This window comes from Anguilla anguilla, chromosome 7 (genome assembly GCF_013347855.1).
Source record: "Anguilla anguilla isolate fAngAng1 chromosome 7, fAngAng1.pri, whole genome shotgun sequence".
Classification (NCBI taxonomy): domain Eukaryota; kingdom Metazoa; phylum Chordata; class Actinopteri; order Anguilliformes; family Anguillidae; genus Anguilla; species Anguilla anguilla.
Window position 1 is genome coordinate 12,302,803 of NC_049207.1, and position 17,825 is coordinate 12,320,627.

At 51.9% G+C, this 17,825-nt stretch overlaps 1 protein-coding gene across 3 annotated transcripts in view; it reads right to left on the reverse strand.

The window, feature by feature from the left end:
- reln (reelin) overlaps window positions 1-17,825 on the reverse strand; it is a 130,282-nt gene that overhangs the window by 102,004 nt on the left and 10,453 nt on the right. For all 3 annotated transcript variants that reach the window (XM_035426422.1, XM_035426421.1, XM_035426420.1), the window contains exon 2: window positions 155-262. In XM_035426422.1, coding sequence (XP_035282313.1) covers window positions 155-262 — 108 coding nt within the window. The remainder of the gene's footprint in view (window positions 1-154; window positions 263-17,825) is intronic.

Genomic DNA, 17,825 nt, shown 5'->3' on the forward strand with positions numbered 1-17,825 from the left:
TGTATTACACTGTATGGCAGTGCTAGCTCTCCTGTATTACACTGTATGGCAGTGCTAGCTCTCCTGTATTACACTGTATGGCTGTGCTAGCTCTCCTGTATTACACTGTATGGCTGTGCTAGCTCTCCTGTCTTACACTGTACGGTACACTCACCGAATCCAAAGGCAGCCGGGGCAGGAATGGGAGCTGATTGGACAGTGGTAGAAGTGTAGAGTCCTGTGACAAGCAGACCATCGAAATACGTACTGGTGGTGATGGTCACTGAAAGAGAGACAGATAAGAGGGCAAATGAGAGACAGCATAATGCATAATGTAGAACGCAAATGTTTCATACAGACAGATCACTCCACTAGAATCTAGGGAAGAGATTAATCCCCATCATGTTGTCATGACTCGCACTCAAGTCTAGTTCATCCACACATGCGAGCACACAAAAGCACACAGTCTCTCTTTATTTCTGCATAATCCACATCACTATGACGCTGTCTCCAACATTACTATAACATTACTACTGATACAATTCAATGTGAAAATTGTACTGGTATGAAATTGTTACTTTGGCCCCATCAGGCATGAAATGCAGAAGGGAATGATATGATATACAGTATATGAAATGTACATAAACTATTCAAAAGAGATTAGCAATGCAGAGACCAGGAACAATTGGTACAAATGAAATCTCTGCAAGATCCCTAAGCATACAGAACAAGACGGATTTCTATTAATTAAACTCCCTTACTCCATGTATTAAAAATGCAAATACGTAAAAATGTTAATATATTTGTAGAAATGCTGGAGATATGAAACACATTTACTTAAAATTAAGATTTTTTCTGAGGCTGAAAATGACACACCGTGACGAAAATGACCTCTGAGAATCCCTTGTAGCAGTTCAGCACACGGCCTCGCCATCCCAAGATGGCGGCGTGTAAGTACCGTAACGACACAGTCAGGTCCGCTGCACACAGAGAGCAGTGGAGACCGGCTGTAGTGTTTAACACACCTGTCCTGTTGCTTGTGAACACAGTACTAAGGAGAGCGGTGATTCAGGGACATCCATGCGGAAGGGGGGTCAGTGCCAGCTGTGTGTACAGGTGCCAGGCGGGGCGGAGGATGGCGGTAACACCATGCTGCACCTGTAACTATGAGGCGTCCCGGTGCCAGCAGGACAGATCACACAGGCACAGGTAACCCCAAGGGCCCTGTTACCTGCACAGCACATGATGGTTTGTGCTTGCGCCCGCAGTGTACTTACTGCCATAAACCTCTGAACGCTGTGCGCCAGCTCTGCACCCTGTGCTGGCACAATCGCACCGTCAGTCATCCCTCTCCGCCGAACACGGCTCCGACATCCCATGGTGCAACACCGGCAGCGCTTTTCTGCAGAAGAGCTGCGCGCTACACGACGGCCGCGCATAACGACTGCGCGAGCGGCATTCACGGGGACGACGAGGCCAATTACAGAAAGCTCTTTCCCCCGGTAGAAAAATACCCGCGGAGCATGAAACAATACCGCAAGGAGGAAACGGGCTCCGGTACTGCAGGGCTCTTTTCATTACCGGTAAATACGGCACAATGCAGCAAAAAAAAACCAGGAGAGACATCCATCAGCCGTAGCCAAAAAGAGGACTCTAGATGGACTGAATGGGCTCTTCTTAACAACAGGCATTCTTCCCCCTCTCGTTGCTCTCTCCCTTTTTCCCTTTAATGCTTCTCTGAGCACTGCTAGCCGGTTGAGTGAATGGATAATGGTCCGGCATTGTGTCATACAGAAAGATCGCGTACTGCGGAATGAAAGTGGTTCAAAAAAAAAAGAAAATACTCCTCACCAGAAATGAGTAGAAAAAAAAAAAAGTCTCATAAAAAACTAGCCCATGTTTCTGAATCCCCTCCGCCCGCCCACCCTATGTCAAGAAGAAGGAGACAGACACATAACGGGCCAGACCCGGGGTAGGGGGGAGTGTAATGGAATCCAAATGTATGTCTGAATCACGGACCCAGGGCTGGGTCTGCTTAGCTGCAGAGGATTGTGGGAAGGGCTGTGGAAATCTGGGTGTTTTGACAGCCCTTCCCCGCGGCTGGTGCCTCGCGTCTGTGCGCTTGCGGCTTGCGTCTGAACGTCTCTATTGACCGCGTGTTTTTTGGGGTGTGTTTCACATCTGTGGGCAAATATTTTTGTTTTTGTGTCTGCCGTCAGTCTCAGGGTGTATAGCTTATGTGTGTGTGTGTGTGTGTGTGTGTGTGTGTGAGAGATGGAGTCAGACCGAGTTACACCCAGGATTAAGCACATATCCCACCTCCTCCCTGTCTCTCTCTGCATCTCCCCACATTGCAGTCTCAATAATTCATCACTGCTCTCTCAGTATGCTATCCAAATTTCTAAGCTCCTCTCCCTCTCTTTCATTTCATGGCTTTTATAACCAAAAAAAGGCCATAATTCCTCACAGTGTGGGCCTCTGCCCATGGCAGGACGCGGCGTGGGGAAGGCGATGTATCAAGCAGTTAGAACTGCGGTTTCTGTCAACAGAACAAAATCTGTCTGCGTTCCCGTAAATGTGTCTGCACACAAGAGATTCTAGACTTTCAAAACCAGCAGTGGTGAGCCTGCCTTTAATTTGACTCCAACTTAATCACGTTAAAGGCCTATGGTGGTATTGTCTTTGGTGGGACTCGACATCACTTGCTAAAAACTATCAAGTACAGAGGAGATTCAGAATACAGAAGAGATTTAAAATACAGAAGAGATTGACAAAAGGCGTTTGCTCTACTGTTTCTCTTCTCCACCCTGATTGACACTTCCTGACCTTTCAAAATAAAGGGTTATTTTTAGGTAGAGTGTAGAAACCGCTGATTTTCCATACTAATCTTTCCATACTAATGCCGGTTCATACATGTGGACATGCTCCCTTTTAATTTTAAAACACACACATGCATGAACACACACGCAAGCACACACCAACATGCACACACAAAAACATAATGTTACATTCCAGATGACCTGTCTTAGAGGTTACCTTACACTCAGAGGTGTTTTAAAAGCTCCCTCCCCCTCTTCCCCCCCCCTCTCTCAGGTCCTACACAGCGGTGTACCTGCACCACGTGAAGTGGGTTTGGAGGGGGCGGGGGGGAGGCAGGGGGAGTGGGGTAGCCAGCGGTGGGGTCGCAGGGACACTCAAACCCAAGAACAGAGACCGGAGGCGGAGTTGGGGGGAAGGAGTCCGCAGAGAGCTCCACCTGATCCATAAAAATGCACATAATCTAAATTATTTACTGAGCCTCCTTTCGGGGGAAATGGAGCTACGCAGCTCGCTGTAGCACAGCGGAGGACTGAAAAACCCAGGCAGCGTGTGCACACTCTCTCCGGGCCCTGTTCGGCTACAGCACGCGCACCTGTAGGGTATTTTCCACCGCAGGTTCATGTTTAAAACAGGAGGTCAGGGTTTTTAGGAGAAAAACAAGCCTTTAATGTTCCTCGCCTGCCTTTGCCGTCTCTAAGGAACCCCCTCTCTCTGACCCCTGACCCCTGCCTAAAGAAAAAAAACGAAGGGGGAAGAAAACCTCCCTGACTGGAACTGCTAACGCAACCCAATTAGTCCCGTGAAAGCCAGCCAGCTGTTCAACATCTGCCAGGGAGGAGTCGCTCAGCCGCGAGCATCTGGGTCTCGTTATCGGATTGCCACCTGGACGAGCAGTCGCGAGGCCGCGGCTCCTTCGCACTTGCGCAGGGCGGCCAAATTTAACGGCGAGTCCGCCTTCCCGTGCGACGCCCAAAGAGGAAGTGGGCAAGAGAAGGCACGCAGGTGTGGCAAGGGGCGGACCGGTGACATCACACGTCTCCCAGGGAAGAAGGCTCCCCGTTTGTAGCCAATGGCTGACATCTCGTTAGCATCGCGGACTCTCTGAAAAGCATTAGCAACTTTTGGCCTTTGCAAGCGTTACCTTCCAATGTGTCCCCTTACCACTGGCTACAAATCCAAACTTCTCCTCGCTCGTTCTCCACGCGCCCTTCCCGCCGAGAGCGCTGAGCCTTAAGACGCGGCATGAAAGCGGCGGAGCGCAGAGCCGCTAAAAGCAAGATCCGTTTGTTTGCGGCGGTCGTCCGCTGTCCCCGGAACTTCGCAATAACCGCGCTTTCTGGGCCAAGTGGAAGTGGAGCACGCTTTCCTTTTTTTTTTTTCTCTCTCCAGAGTTAAAAAACTTTTCAAAGCGTCGCCGTTAGCGGGCGCAGGGTTGATCCGGGCCGCTCCGAGGAGCGCTGATCCGGGCTGCTCCTCGGAGCGCTGATCCGGGCTGCTCCTCGGAGCGCTGATCCGGGCGCCGCTTGGCTCAGACGGGCCCACTCAGCGGCGGCGCCGGCGCCAGTCACAAGAGCACTCCACCCTCCCATCCTTCCTAATCCCTCCTGCAGCCTCTTCTCACAAGGGTCCTTGGCACGCTCGTGCCCCCTGAACACCCACGCTTCCTCTTACTTAACCTGCCCCCAACTCCGCCCCAGAGAGCCCGAAACCAACCGTGCAGTCAGGTATCACCCCCCCCCCCCAAATCCCCCAATCCCCCCCCCCCCCCACCTGCTACAGTGCAACATCACCGGGACCCCCACACCCCCACAAGCTCCCGACCCTCCACCCCCAGCCCCTGCTCCACCATGCAATATTGATGCGGTGATCTGGTAAGTCTCATTACCAGCGCACACAGCGCCGGCTCTGCTCAACTATTGATGGGCCGGGGGCCTTCCCAGCATCCCCGGCTGCGTGCGGCACAGCGCCTTCACAAAGGCAAGAGCAAGAAAGGAGGAGATATGAAAGAGAGAGCAACGTGGGCCGCGCGCAGAGTCCCGTAGAGCTACCAGAAGCTTCCGTCTGACACCTGCGGAGGTGTTTCACCGCCCTGCCTCACCTGTGCCCCAGTTCCCAGCCCGCCCCCGCCCCCGCCCCGCTCTTTCACCCCCTCTTTTTGTAAGACCTTTTAGGTTACAACTGGCACCTGTTCCGTTAATATTCATATCACTCTCCCAGCAACACCTTACTGGAATGCTGGAGTTCACCGTTTTAGCACTTAACAACAATGCAAGGCTAGCAAAACATAAATACACGAATGAATAAATAAATAAATGAATAATTAAATGCAGAACACAGGCAGGTTAGAGGAGTGCGTAAGAGAAGTGTGGTGGTAAGGGTTCTTTAAATCTTTAATAATCCGGGGCAGCGGACAGCAGGACCAGGTGTCTGGGCCTCGGTGGTGGGTTGGCATGTCTACAGTAAAGACAACGAGAATAAAATGGCAACCATATCTGACGTTTCGCCTGTACGCCTCAGCACTGTACAAATTCACATTTGGCTTCCTTTTTTTCGCCCCCAGCCCTCTCCCCCCTGCAGCAGTGGGGGGCGGGGTGGTCGAAGGGATTTACACAAAACCCCCTAATCCCTCTGGGTGCCACAGTCATCCCCCCCGTCTCTGTTCTGAAAGGGGGTGCAATGGGGATTTGGGGGTGGTGCAGCAGAGAACAGGGATGCATTTGCACCAGGGGGAGGGGAGAGAAGAGGTGCAAGGGGTGTGGGGTAGTGCCATATTTGAGATATTGGCTGAAGGGGGGGGTGCTGTGTTGAGGAGATGTGAGAGTGGTGCTGTATTTCCACGTTTAAATAAGGGGGTGGGGCACAGCTGTGTTTGGTCTGGGGCGAGTAAATAGCTGAGTTTGAGAGGACATGCTGCACCTTACAGTAGAGTAGCAGAACTGTACTTCAGAGAACCTGTGCGTGTGTGTGTATGCTTTTGTGTGTATGTTCATATGTGTGTGTGTGTGTGTGTGTGTGTGTGTATATGCGTGTGTATGCTTTTGTGTGTGTTTGTGTGTGTGTGTGCGGTTGTATGTGTGTGTGTGTGTTAAGTGATGGGGGTGGTTTGGGAGTCAATGTGAATTGCATTAGAGAGCTTCTGGCAGAGGGCGCAGGGCACACGGTCACGGAGGGTCTGTTTGACAGTGGGGAGCAGGCTCTGATGGACAGACAGCTTTAGGATCAGCCAGCCCGAGGCCATTCTGCAGCACGCACACAGCAGCACAAGGGGGAGGGGTGTGGAAGAGAGGGGGAGAGACACCAGGGGGCCACTCCCCAGTGCCCTGCAGGATGAGAGGAGAGAGGGGGGGGCGAATAATTCAGCCACCGGCGGGGAGGCCTGCACAGCTGTGACAGAGTTCGGATCGGAGCGGGCCAAACCGCAGACGATGACCTCGTAGGGCTCAGGGTTCAGAGAGCAGGGTGCTGCCGTACCTGTGAGACATGACCTGAAAGCCTGAACTCCACAGACCCAGAACCAGCGCCGTGCAAAGACTGAAAACCATCAGCAATTGGCTGCTTGATTTCAATGACCATGACGATTAATCCAAGTAAAAAGGTTTTCAAATCAGGCCAAACCCAGCAGTGACGGTGTAGCATTCTAGGACCTTCTTCTGGAGGACCGTAGCCCAGCTCCAGGTTCCACCGAGTGGAAAAAAACCAGGCAGTAGGATTAAGGATCAATCAGGGCAGAACAGAACCCCCTGCTAGCAACGTTGCCGTGGAAACCCAACGGAACATTAACTTGAAGTGTGCCTGTGCATTACACCGCCCGCCCGGTTTTAATAACGCACATGATGTCACAGAGAAAGAGCAGCGCTCTCGAACGCGCTGCAGAGAAGGACCCGCTGGCGCCCCAACACCACGGTGGGGCACATTTCAAATTCAGCGAGAAAAAAAAAAATGCACGACACTCATTGGCAGAGGCTTTGCACGTGACCTCACTCTTAGGCAATAGCAAAGCAGAGGGGTTTCGCCCGCGAAGGAAAGGAGCAGTAATCTAAAGGCATGCCTCGGTCTGCTTCACATAAAGGGTCTGCATGCTGAAACGTCCGCGAACCTCCAACGGCCAACAATCCATCTCTGTTCCTGGAACCAAAGAAGAAAACTCAGCCGCTTCTTTGTAAGTTAGGGCCTTCACAGACCCATATGAGACTTCATAAGCTGTTCTGTGAATATAAACCCAGGGAGAGCCCAGAATCTGCTAAGACACGGAAAGAGTAGATGGCCTTCACAGGCCGTTTGATAAACCATCAACAAGCAAAAACAAACTCTTTCCCCGGCACTCTTTATCACACACGTTTTATGACACATTTCCAAAATCCATGGTCAATTAAGATGTTTTTTTTCCACTGATTAAAGTAATGAAAATTAATTATAAAAAAAGAAACAAAACAAAACAAAACTCAGACCTCTGATGCAGCTCCCAGTTTCCCACACTGTGACTACAGGCAATCAAAAAAAAAAAAAAAAAAACTGAACTAAAAAACAAACCCAATTAACCATTTGAAGAGTAGGTTTTTTTTGGAATGTTTTCTCAAAATTCTAAGTCAGTGTTGTAGAGCTCCATTGCTTTCTCATACCAGTAGTGCTTGTTACATCAGCATTAGAATGTTCAGTTAAGAACATTCTAATCACATATTTGTGATCCTCACTCTAAAGGGTTAATGAGTGAGGCCACAGTTTGGCTCTCGGCAGTCACATGGGTGGTCCTGTCAGAGACGGTGGCACACTGAAACGGGGTGTGTAAGAGTCAAACGGGGTGGCACCGTGCCAGAGCCCCTCTGCGTCACGGGCGGACCTCACACAGGTGCGGGCAGCCAATCAGCCGCTCTGAAGCGTGATGCGCTGCGACAGGGGCGCAGCGTGGCACAGCGTGGCACGGCATGGCACCGCCACCCGCACATCACTCACCCTCCGGCTGCCGGCCGCGCTAAGGGCACCTGGCACGCCCCCCCCGTTCCCCCGCCCCCCACGCCCCCCACGCCGCCGTACGTCAGGACCTGTTTACGAGACGAACCCACCGACGGGGAAAACAGAAACACCGCGTATCCTAACCTACCCGCTCATTTCATCCTGCGCTCTTCTGTCAGACGTGCGTATTTACCGCCATTCTTTCTAGGGTAGCCCAAAGCATTCTCAGTTCCTGAAAATGGAACGGGAGGGGGGAGGGACACGGACAGCTGACCATCTGACCTGCACGGCGCTCTTTCTGGCACACGGGCGGGTATAAATGGAGCAGGAAATGAAGGCTGGCTGCTCTCTGTCCATCTGTTTCCACAGCCAGGGCTGCGTCGAGGTGCCATATCCCCCCCCACCCCCCTTCCTTCCCAGGTTCAACTGTCAGTCACCTGTGCGGGGCATGATGGGAAAGCAGGCTGTTCCATCTTCTCCGTGCTGGTGCGGCGTCAGTACACGCAGATCGGCCGATTTGGTTCGCTCCGGAGTCGGACTGGCCTCAATGAACTCACTATCTCTGGCAGGACGCACGCAGATCGATGTATCCTGTGTGATCAGGAGCGTGCACGTGTAAGCGTGTGCGCGTGCGTCTCCGTGCGCTCCCACGGGCACGTGCGCCATTTCGCTGCTGCCCCGGCCCGGGTCTGAGCCCAGTCATTCCGTTGCATAACCAGCTGGCGGCGGCCCGCCCTGCTGGCACCGCCATCTGTTGCTGTGGGTGCCCGCCCGCCCGCCACAGCCGGCGGCCGGCCCCCCGCTCGCCGACACGCCGAAGGCTCACAGACAGCGCCCGCCGCGCCGCAGAGAACGCCGCGCTCCTCAGAGCTATCAAACGCACCGTACACCCAGAGCCACACCGCACGCCAACCAGCACACTGGGACTGAGTACGCATGAGGGTATGCGCGTGTGTGTGTGTGTGTGTGTGTATGCAAACGTTTCTGTGCGTGTGGTTTGTGTATTAGCACACGTGGATGTGTGTACTGTGTACTGTGTACTGTGTGTGTGTGTACTGTGTACTGTGTGTGTGGGTGTGGGTACTACTTGTGGGTGGTACTATAATTGGTAGACTACCTGCAATGACCGGTCCAATTTAAAGCCCTTTATGGAGGGGCTGACTGACTGAATTGGTTTTACCCTCAGGAGCTGCACAAAAACATGAGTTCTGTCATCGACAGCTTGTTCCTCATAAGTAATCTGGTAATGTGTGCAGGGTGCCTGTGTGCGCATGTGCATCGGAGCTCACACAGTGTTCCTGCTAATGCCCATTACGCATGTAGCAGGGCTGATTAAAAATTCAAAAAAAAAGACTAACTGAAAAACAAAAAACAAAAACAGGCTTCTTGACATTTTAAAAGCGTCTATCTCCGGAAAGCAGGATGAGGACGAGGACAGAGAGCCTCCACGGGTCTTTTCATTCCAACCTGCTGCCTTTCGCACGAATCAAAGGCTTTTCTCTCCGTCTCTAAAGGGGCGTCTTTGATACTAAATTATCACATCACGCTTTTATCATTATTCATCGGCTCATTGGGCCCGGGCTTTTATCCACTGCTACCTCAACTCTCTAAAGCCCAGTTTTTTTTCAAAAAATGAAGCGAGGTAAACTTCTGCTGAAGTGCACTTGCTGTGTCCTGCCAAGGAACTGAACCAAAAACACAGCTTCCAAAAACATAAGAGCTTTAAAGATGGGCTAACAGAGCCACATATCACCTAGTCATGCAGGCTTTAACGCTTACGGATTCTGAACATTAGCAAAAACAATGTTAGTAAGTAGGTAATGACCTGGAAATAGGTAACAGTTTTGGTTTGTTTGAATATAATTCCATGTAAGTATATAGCATAGTGAGTTGCAACAGTTATTGTTAGGAAATCAAGCTAATCATAAATATATCTAATCATGTGAAAAGGTAAGTTTACTACATACCATTTATTTGCCGTTTTACTGTCCATTTCCTACATGCACTACCTGCATGCAATCATTCTATCATTAAATCATTAAATACTGCATTTGGCCACTAGTAGTTCTGAGATTATAATCCAGCCTTTATAATGTGGTCATTAATATCCAGACTACAGAGGTATGTCCAGCATATATAATAAAGAAGAGCATGTGCTGGTATTTATATTAGAGGCTTTGTCATTAACATGTGGATTTCTCTTGTACGCGGGGTGGAAACGGAGCCGGTCTTCGTCTCTTCTTCTCTCTCGTGCTTCCTCAGTGACTGTGACAGAGGCATCTGCACGCGCTCGCCCCCGATGTTCATCAGCAGCCGCTCTTCCTCTGGCGTGCGACGCAACTTTCCGCGATGACAGGGACCGAGCCCGCGGGGAACAGCCATCCCGAGTCCCCCGTTCAGGATGTGCCACGGGAACAACTGCGTTACATCTGGATTACATCACGCCGCTCGTTTTCTCCAACCGACAGCTTTATTCAGGGCCAGCCTGGATGAGACGCAATTACGCTCTGCATGCTAACCATTATGCAGCTATTCGTGTTAAGTATTTCGCTTGCGGGCAGCGCAGCAATGCAGCATCTCCGGAGTTAAACCTGCAGCCCATGTGTTACAGCTTTGCTCCGTGACCACAGAGCACAAACTGCAACTACAAGCTAATATTTGACTGTCCACAGACCCCCTGCTGACGATACTCTGGCACAGTGATGAAATTTCTTCCGACCAAACAATTCCTACCCTCCAGCGAACGTTTAGTTTACTTTGTTTGTCTTCGCCATGCGTCGCTCTGACGGTGGAAATGCGCTGCTCGGTGAATTGGTTTTCCTTTCCTGCTGGGAGCCACTATCGGTCCCATGTGCCGTCTGAAGAAACACCGCGCATGCAGCGAATCCTCTTAGCCCAGCTCCTGGGTCATCCGGTAGAGACCACAGCCGCACGTGCATTATGGGAACTGCAGCCAAGGCATCATGTTTGGGCCTGGATCATGCATTCAGTTGTCCATGGCTGGAGTGATGTAATTGGATTCGCCCCACCAGGGGAAGAGCGGGCATCGGTTTGCTATGGTTACCGCTGCGTTAGCTCCTCCCATCCACGGACGGGCAGGCAGTCACATGCTGCCCGCAGCAGTCGGTGACAAACAGGCCTCTCCTCCAATCAGCGCTAGCCTTCCCGTACGCGCACATGTAGCGCGGAAACCGAATCGGTCACCGGCACACGTGATTGCGCGCCCCAGAGAAGAACGCACTTCAGCTGCAGCGGGCTGGCGGCGCAGCGAAGACTCGGGAGGCGCAGATGGTGGAAAAACAACAAAGAAACAAACGAAGTAAACCCCCAGTGCGCACAGGGGCTGGAGACCGGGGAAAGGACGCGCTCTCTGTGACAGGCAGGGGGCTCTCGCCGCGGCGGGAGGGAGCCCAGCGTTCCGGAATGGGAATGCGAGGAATGCAGTAAAAAAAAAAAAAAAAAAAAAAAAAAAAAAAACCTCGCGGCGAACGGACAGGCCGACGCGCTCGACCTGCAGCGCAGCTGATGGGGTACTGACACAGGAGCCGAAGCCCCAGCAGCACCCCTCCCTCTGCACACAAGCCCGCATACTGTACATACAGGCACGCATGGCGTTACGAACCCCTGCCTCCGGTCGGGGGGGGGGGGGGGGGGAGGCGCTTGTTGCCACGAGCACCGCAAGGAGTCAAGCTGTTTTTTTATTTCAGAACTGCACACACCTGTCGGAGGCGCATGAGAATCCTTCCTCAGGAGAAGGTGCCTATATGAGGAGCTCTACTGGAGTTCTGGGGCTCTCTTTCTCTCGATTTTTCTCTTACCCTTACAGCACATGGTTGTTTGTATGTCCTTTCATTGCCTTTTCACAAATAAAACCCCATGTTTGTTCAAACCAGGAGTCAGCAGTGGTGCACCCGTAACATAGGGATAAACACTCACATGCAATAACACACACAAACACACACACACACACACAAACATACGTAATTCAACATAAATACACATACAGTGTGCATGTATGGCCATATTCACAATTATCATACTCTCACATGCAACCACAAACATGCACACTCATCCAAATCCACGTCACACTAGCAACATGCAATCCCATGCACACACGCATGCATAAACGCAAGAATTATGGAACGCTAATCCACATGGAATTAATGGAGTGAACAGAGAGCAGATTTTTTTCCATGTTAGAGCCTTTGGGTACAAAAAAATAATAAAACGGGGCCTGTCCTCATCTCCCTCCTGTCTGGCTCACACCTGTCCTGAAGCTATGATCTCACAGGAAACAGGAAGAGTGTCTCAGTTGACCTGTTCCCAACCACCCGGCACCCCTCCAGGGAAACGGCCTCAGATATCCCAAACAGGGACACCACCCCTGTGTCCTGATGACCCCCACACTCCCCACAGCTGGACTACTTCCTCTCAGGCCCCTGAATGGACTGTATTAATATATTTAAAAAAAAAAAAAATTTTCTGAGCAGACAGAGCATTATGACTTCTGCCAAATGCGTGAGAAGCAGTGGCCAATACCACAGATAGTAAAAAAGCATTTTAGGACTATAAGAAGCATATTTTACCAGAATCAATTTATATCATTCTTTTTTTATCTCTATTAAGCAATGATTAACCTTCTCAGTTTTCCCACGATAGTTCCCTTCTCTGCCTCTCCTCATCGCCGATTCCTTCCATTTCACGAGCAGGATCATATGTTCTCGTGGGTGAAAATGGAAAACGACGACGCGATGCAAAGTTTGCGTTCGGGACACCTGCACAGTCCTCGAAACTGCTGCTTAGACCAGCTAGTCCTCCTCCTCCTCCGTCCAACATCTGCAAGCGAGCGGTTTACGAGCTCCGAGACGAAAACCTCAACATCAATCAGCGTCCCCCTCTTCCCGGACGAGCTGACCGCTGGAATCCACGTTCCCCTCTGCCTCTCTCTCCGGCCAGACCCACACATTAAGCCTTTCAGCGATCCCTCTCCTCCCCACAGCCGTCCGGACCCGGCAGGCAAACCTACACACGGCTTATCTCCGTCCAACGAGGCACTCGAACGATTACGAAAAAAATGAATAACGACTATGAATTATGACTAACGTAAATAAGGGTGTTATTTATGACCTAATGAGGGTTTCATTCACTCAGATAAGCTGCCCTTGGTAATGCAGTTAATAGAGCCCTGAAACACACTGGGAAGGACAGTGAACACGTCCCAGATGTGAGGGGCACAGAGAGCCCCGCAGCCCTAAAAGCAGAAGACGGTTATGGAGTAGTAATACGAGCAGCAGAGGAGGAAGACGTGAAGGAGGGCTTTATATATAGAGATAGAGGGAGAGTGCAGGAGATGTGTAAGCTGTATCAGAGACAGGGAGGGTGCAGTGAGTCTGTCTGAAGGCGGGGGGGGGGGGGGGGGTCATCTATTTTTCATCCTTTAGTTTCTGGGTTGGGTTTGTAATGAACTTTATTTGCTCCACACCCACATGAGCATCTCCTCTCCGCTGGCGGTTAACCCTTCGCTGGCTTCGCTGCGCTCTCAGACCGGTGAGCGTGTCTGCACCTGTCTTTGCTCTCGTATTGTGACAGATAGCAGATGCGCCAACCTGTCAGATGAAACGCTGATAAATCCCATCCCCTCCACTCACAGAAACAGACCTCAGCCCCCCCCCCCCAGACAAGACAAACTATACAGCGACATCCTGATAAATCCCACCCCCTGCAGTCGCTGAGATAAAACCCAGCGCCGCCACCCACCCCCCCCCCCCCACCCCCGCCCAATAGGCCGAGATTTAACCCTTTAAAGAGTTTTTGGAAAAAACAATTTTTTCCCAAGGCAATGTTCTAGAAATCAATTTTTTTCAATTACCATTTCAATTATCATTTTTTTTACCATATGTGATTGTTACATTAGCATTAGAATGTTCAGTTACGAACATTCTAATCACATATATTCTAATCAGATCTTACACCTTAAAGGGTTAAAATTGCACACTGCCAAATCCAGCCCCCTGCAAGACAACGCAACAGATCCTACATCGTAAAAAAGCCAACGTTTCGAATTGAGAAGAAACATTGACATCCCCTGCCCCCTCCGAACACCGTGACGTATCTGAGCCTCCCTGGACAGGCCCGGCCAGTTCGCCGACACCGCGACAAAGCGCTCGGGACAGTGTGGAGCCGCACCGCCAAGCGTCGCCGTGGCGAAGAGGAGCGGACAGCCGCGCAGCGTCCGCGAGCGTCTCTCCCCTCCGACGCTCCGAGCTCCTCCAGACAGCGGCTGCGGACGCCTCCGGGGCGCGGGCCGGGGCCAGCCGTCCCCTCCGCTCCTTAAAGCGAGGACGTAACAGCTTTAGCATAAATAATACAGCCGTCGCTTCCCGAAGGGCCTCGCGAGCAAAGTGAACCCGTCTCTCTCGCGCTCCCGCTCCCTCCGCACTTCGTCTCGTCTCCCCGAATTAGCGCCCGTCGGACGAGGCCGAGAGGCGGAGAGGGGAGATCTGAAGATGGGGGGGGGGCTCGTTATAAACGCGCTCTCCCGGCTTAGCAATCACATCACACGCCCCGACAAACTACACGCAAGGAAAGCGTCTGAGCAGCCCGGGAGAGCGTCGCTTCTTCCTCTGATTACCCGCCGCGCGAGGGACGAAAGCGAAGATTCGCTTTATCACACAAATAAAAAAAAAAAACCAAACAACTGAAAATTAGGGAAAAAAACGCTGGCGAACACAAAATTACTGACAGGAGGAGAGCTGCGGGCATTATTTATACTGACAACTCTCCGCTGCTTCCTGGCACGAAAATTGCAGGTAATAGCAGCCAAATGAAAGCATTTGCTTTAGTCGAGCCCTAAAAAACACCTTCGTCTGTCTTTTATACGGATGCCGAACAAAAGGAGAGAGAGGGGCGTGCGATGAGGAAATCTATAGCGCTGAGTGGGGGATTGATTTCTAATTAAAAGGCTAGTTTTCGAGGCCACGGCAGGCATCTGATCGATGGGGAGCTTCTCCCGCGAGACGCAGTCTTAATCACCCGGGCCGGGACTAACGAGATCGCGCTCATTGCCATAATTAATGCTTTTACAGCACCCCCCCCAACGTCTCGTACCGCTTAGCAACCACTTAAAACCCTCAGTTCCTGATGGACAGAGGAGAAGGAGGAGGGGGAGGAGGAGACAGGGGGAGGGGGGTGTCTCTCAATTCCCATGGCAGCCACTCATTGCCGTTACCCAAATGGCCCTTTTCCACTGGAGAAAAAAAAAAAAACCAGTTCCGGAAGCATCTGTGCCCGGGACTATCGAAAACCTCGGCAGTTCCTGGAATGCGTTCCCGTTGCTGTTTCCACCGAACTTCGTGAACCGCAATGATGAGAATTTGGCAGGAAGTGACAAAAAAAAATACTTTTAAAATGCGAACCAGAAACGCTCCCTCATTCAGGCACTGGTAAGAAAAGACAGCTGCCCAGATTCAATCAAAATTTGGCTTTAAATTTGACAAAAACAAAAAAAAAATGCAAGGATGATGTAAATAATGGATAAATTACAGATGAATGCTGATTGTGTCCAGGCCTGAGCATCCTGAGGTGCCTCCACAACCATCTCGTGAAATCCTTATAAATACTCTGATGGCTTTATGGGATCTATGCAGGGAAAGCACAAGAGGTGAGCCCCCGAGGTCAAAATCAGTGACTGCTTACTGCACACAGGAACATGTTTCGACTGAAATACGTTGTATTGGCACCGTCGTTTCGGGATTCACGTGATATTTCTCCTTGTATTTCTCATTGTCCGGGGTCAGCGGTGTCTCTGGCTGCAGAGGCGGCTGTTTGAGGCAGGGGCGCTGGTGGTAATTGCAGAGGTGCGAGGTGAGAGCCAGTTTAATTTCCCATCCTTCCCCCCTGGGGGGAGGAGAGGAGGGGGTGTGTGGGTGGGGGGGGGAGGGGCGTTTCGGGGGGCGATAGAGACATAGAGCACAGAGTCCAGGACAGAGTCTGTTTTCCTACCCTCCCCAGAGATCTCACATATTATACTGGGAACTCCAGCCCACTACAGGCAGCAACAGAGAGACGACAATGGGCATCTGAGACTATGGCTCCAGGGAAGGTTCCTCCAAGCACATAAACCAAAAAACAAAGAAATAACCACACATTTTTTTGCTCCATTAAAATACCCACTGTTAGTTCATTCTAACTGTGGGGTTCCATTTTACCCACCGTTAGTTCACTCTGTAAAAACCTGCTCCGTTAAAGCACATAGCAATCATGCTTTCCTCGTGTTTTTCCATGTCTACACTTGAGTGTTTGGGTGGTGCCATGAAGAAGCCTCTTTCTACATTATGAAAGTGTCCCACCAGTCCTGTGGCTGCTGCCATTTTTCATGTCACAGGCGACCGGGGCAGCGACCCCCCACCCAACGCTTGACCGAGCCGTATCTGCGAGCCGGAGGGGGGCAGGGCTCCTCTCCCCCGGGTCAGTGCTCTTCAACAGAGAACGGGGGGCGTGCGGATTTCCAAAGTTTTCTCGTGAGGTCTGTCACGCGCTCCGACCATTACTCACGTCTCCGGGGGCGACGGTGTGACAGGTCTGTCTGGTGCGCCACGCACACCCCCCCCCCCCCCCCTCCATCATCCTGCCCTGCTCTGCAGCAGTAAATGCAGCAGTCCTTCACATCACCCCAGCATCTTTAAATCATCAGGCACTGAATGCCATAAACCAACACGGAGTCCTCCAACGGAGGTCAACGGCAAACTCCAATAAGTACAGATCATGCAGCGGAACCTCAGGAAGATTGCGGACTGTCCCTGAACAGGATTGGCCGTCTTCTCAAGGTAGACATTTTCATTGGACGACCGATAAAATCTCAGCAATGCAGACAGGTAGAATGAGTCAGCGTCCAAAGGCCCGTCTCCGAAGCATTCCACTCCCTCTACGGGGAGGCGTCTGACGTCACTCTGCAGAACCCCCTGCTCTTCACTCACACTTCATCCCCACTTCACTGCTTCATCTAGGAGAAGTGCTTCCAGGGTCAGAGGTCGACATCTCTCGAATTCAAAACTTTTTTTTTTGTACATGCTGTTTGTCAGTGGGGCCATAGGTGCTTCAAGCCGACAGCACCTTAAAGACCAATCCCGGTTTTTTTATTTTTTTCCTATTTGAATTGCCCAGCTCTATATTTTAAAATTTCCACCATCAGTTCAGGAGAGAACAGACCCTCCCACACCCAACACTACTTTTTCACTGTGCACTGCAGCAGCCAGACTACAAGGCCATTAAGCCAGAAATCTGTACAGCTTGCACAGCTCACACACCCAGACAACCAGGCAACCAATCAGCCAGGGAGGTGCCAATGCTCAAACAGCCACAGAGACTCTAAAGCGCAAACCAGCTGGGGAGACGCGGACACACAATCAGGCCAGAAACACCCCGCCAAACATAAACCCTCTGACCCTGGGTGACACTGTAACCTATTATATGCCACTCTGTGGGACTCGCAGCCATGCAGTGCAATCAGGCTCCAGACTCAGACCGGAAGGCTTATTGCTGCACCCAAGGACTTCTGGTCATGTTGTTATGAGCAGAGAGTCACTCTCGCAATCTCTGGACTGAGCAGTGTTATTAGATTTGTTTTTGGGGAGGATGTGGCTCTGTAGGGGTCAGGGCTGAATGGAGCGGTTTCAGGGGTGGGGTGGGGCGGGGGGTGGGGGGTGGATGAGGGGGGGCTGTTGCAGATCAGATTTATTTCGGCGGGAGGGACAGGGCGGGGCGGGGGGGGGGTTCCCCTCCGGAGCGGAGGCTCCTCAGAGGTGCCGTATCTCCCATCTCCAGACCCCGGCGCTCCTGGGGGGCGTGGGCAGCTGCTAATCTGCGCGCACCACGCGGCACGGCGGCTCAGTCGTCGGGGTGGGGGTGGGGGTGGGGGGGCCGCGGGGGCGCTACGCTGAATGCTATCTGCACGGCCGCCGCGCTGCCCCGGGGCAGGGATTACCCCGCGCTCAAACGGGGGGAGAGAGAGCGGGGACCGCCAGCCGCACTCGCCCGCCATTCAGACCCCGGGAAGCTCCGCCCCCGGCTAGCGCCCG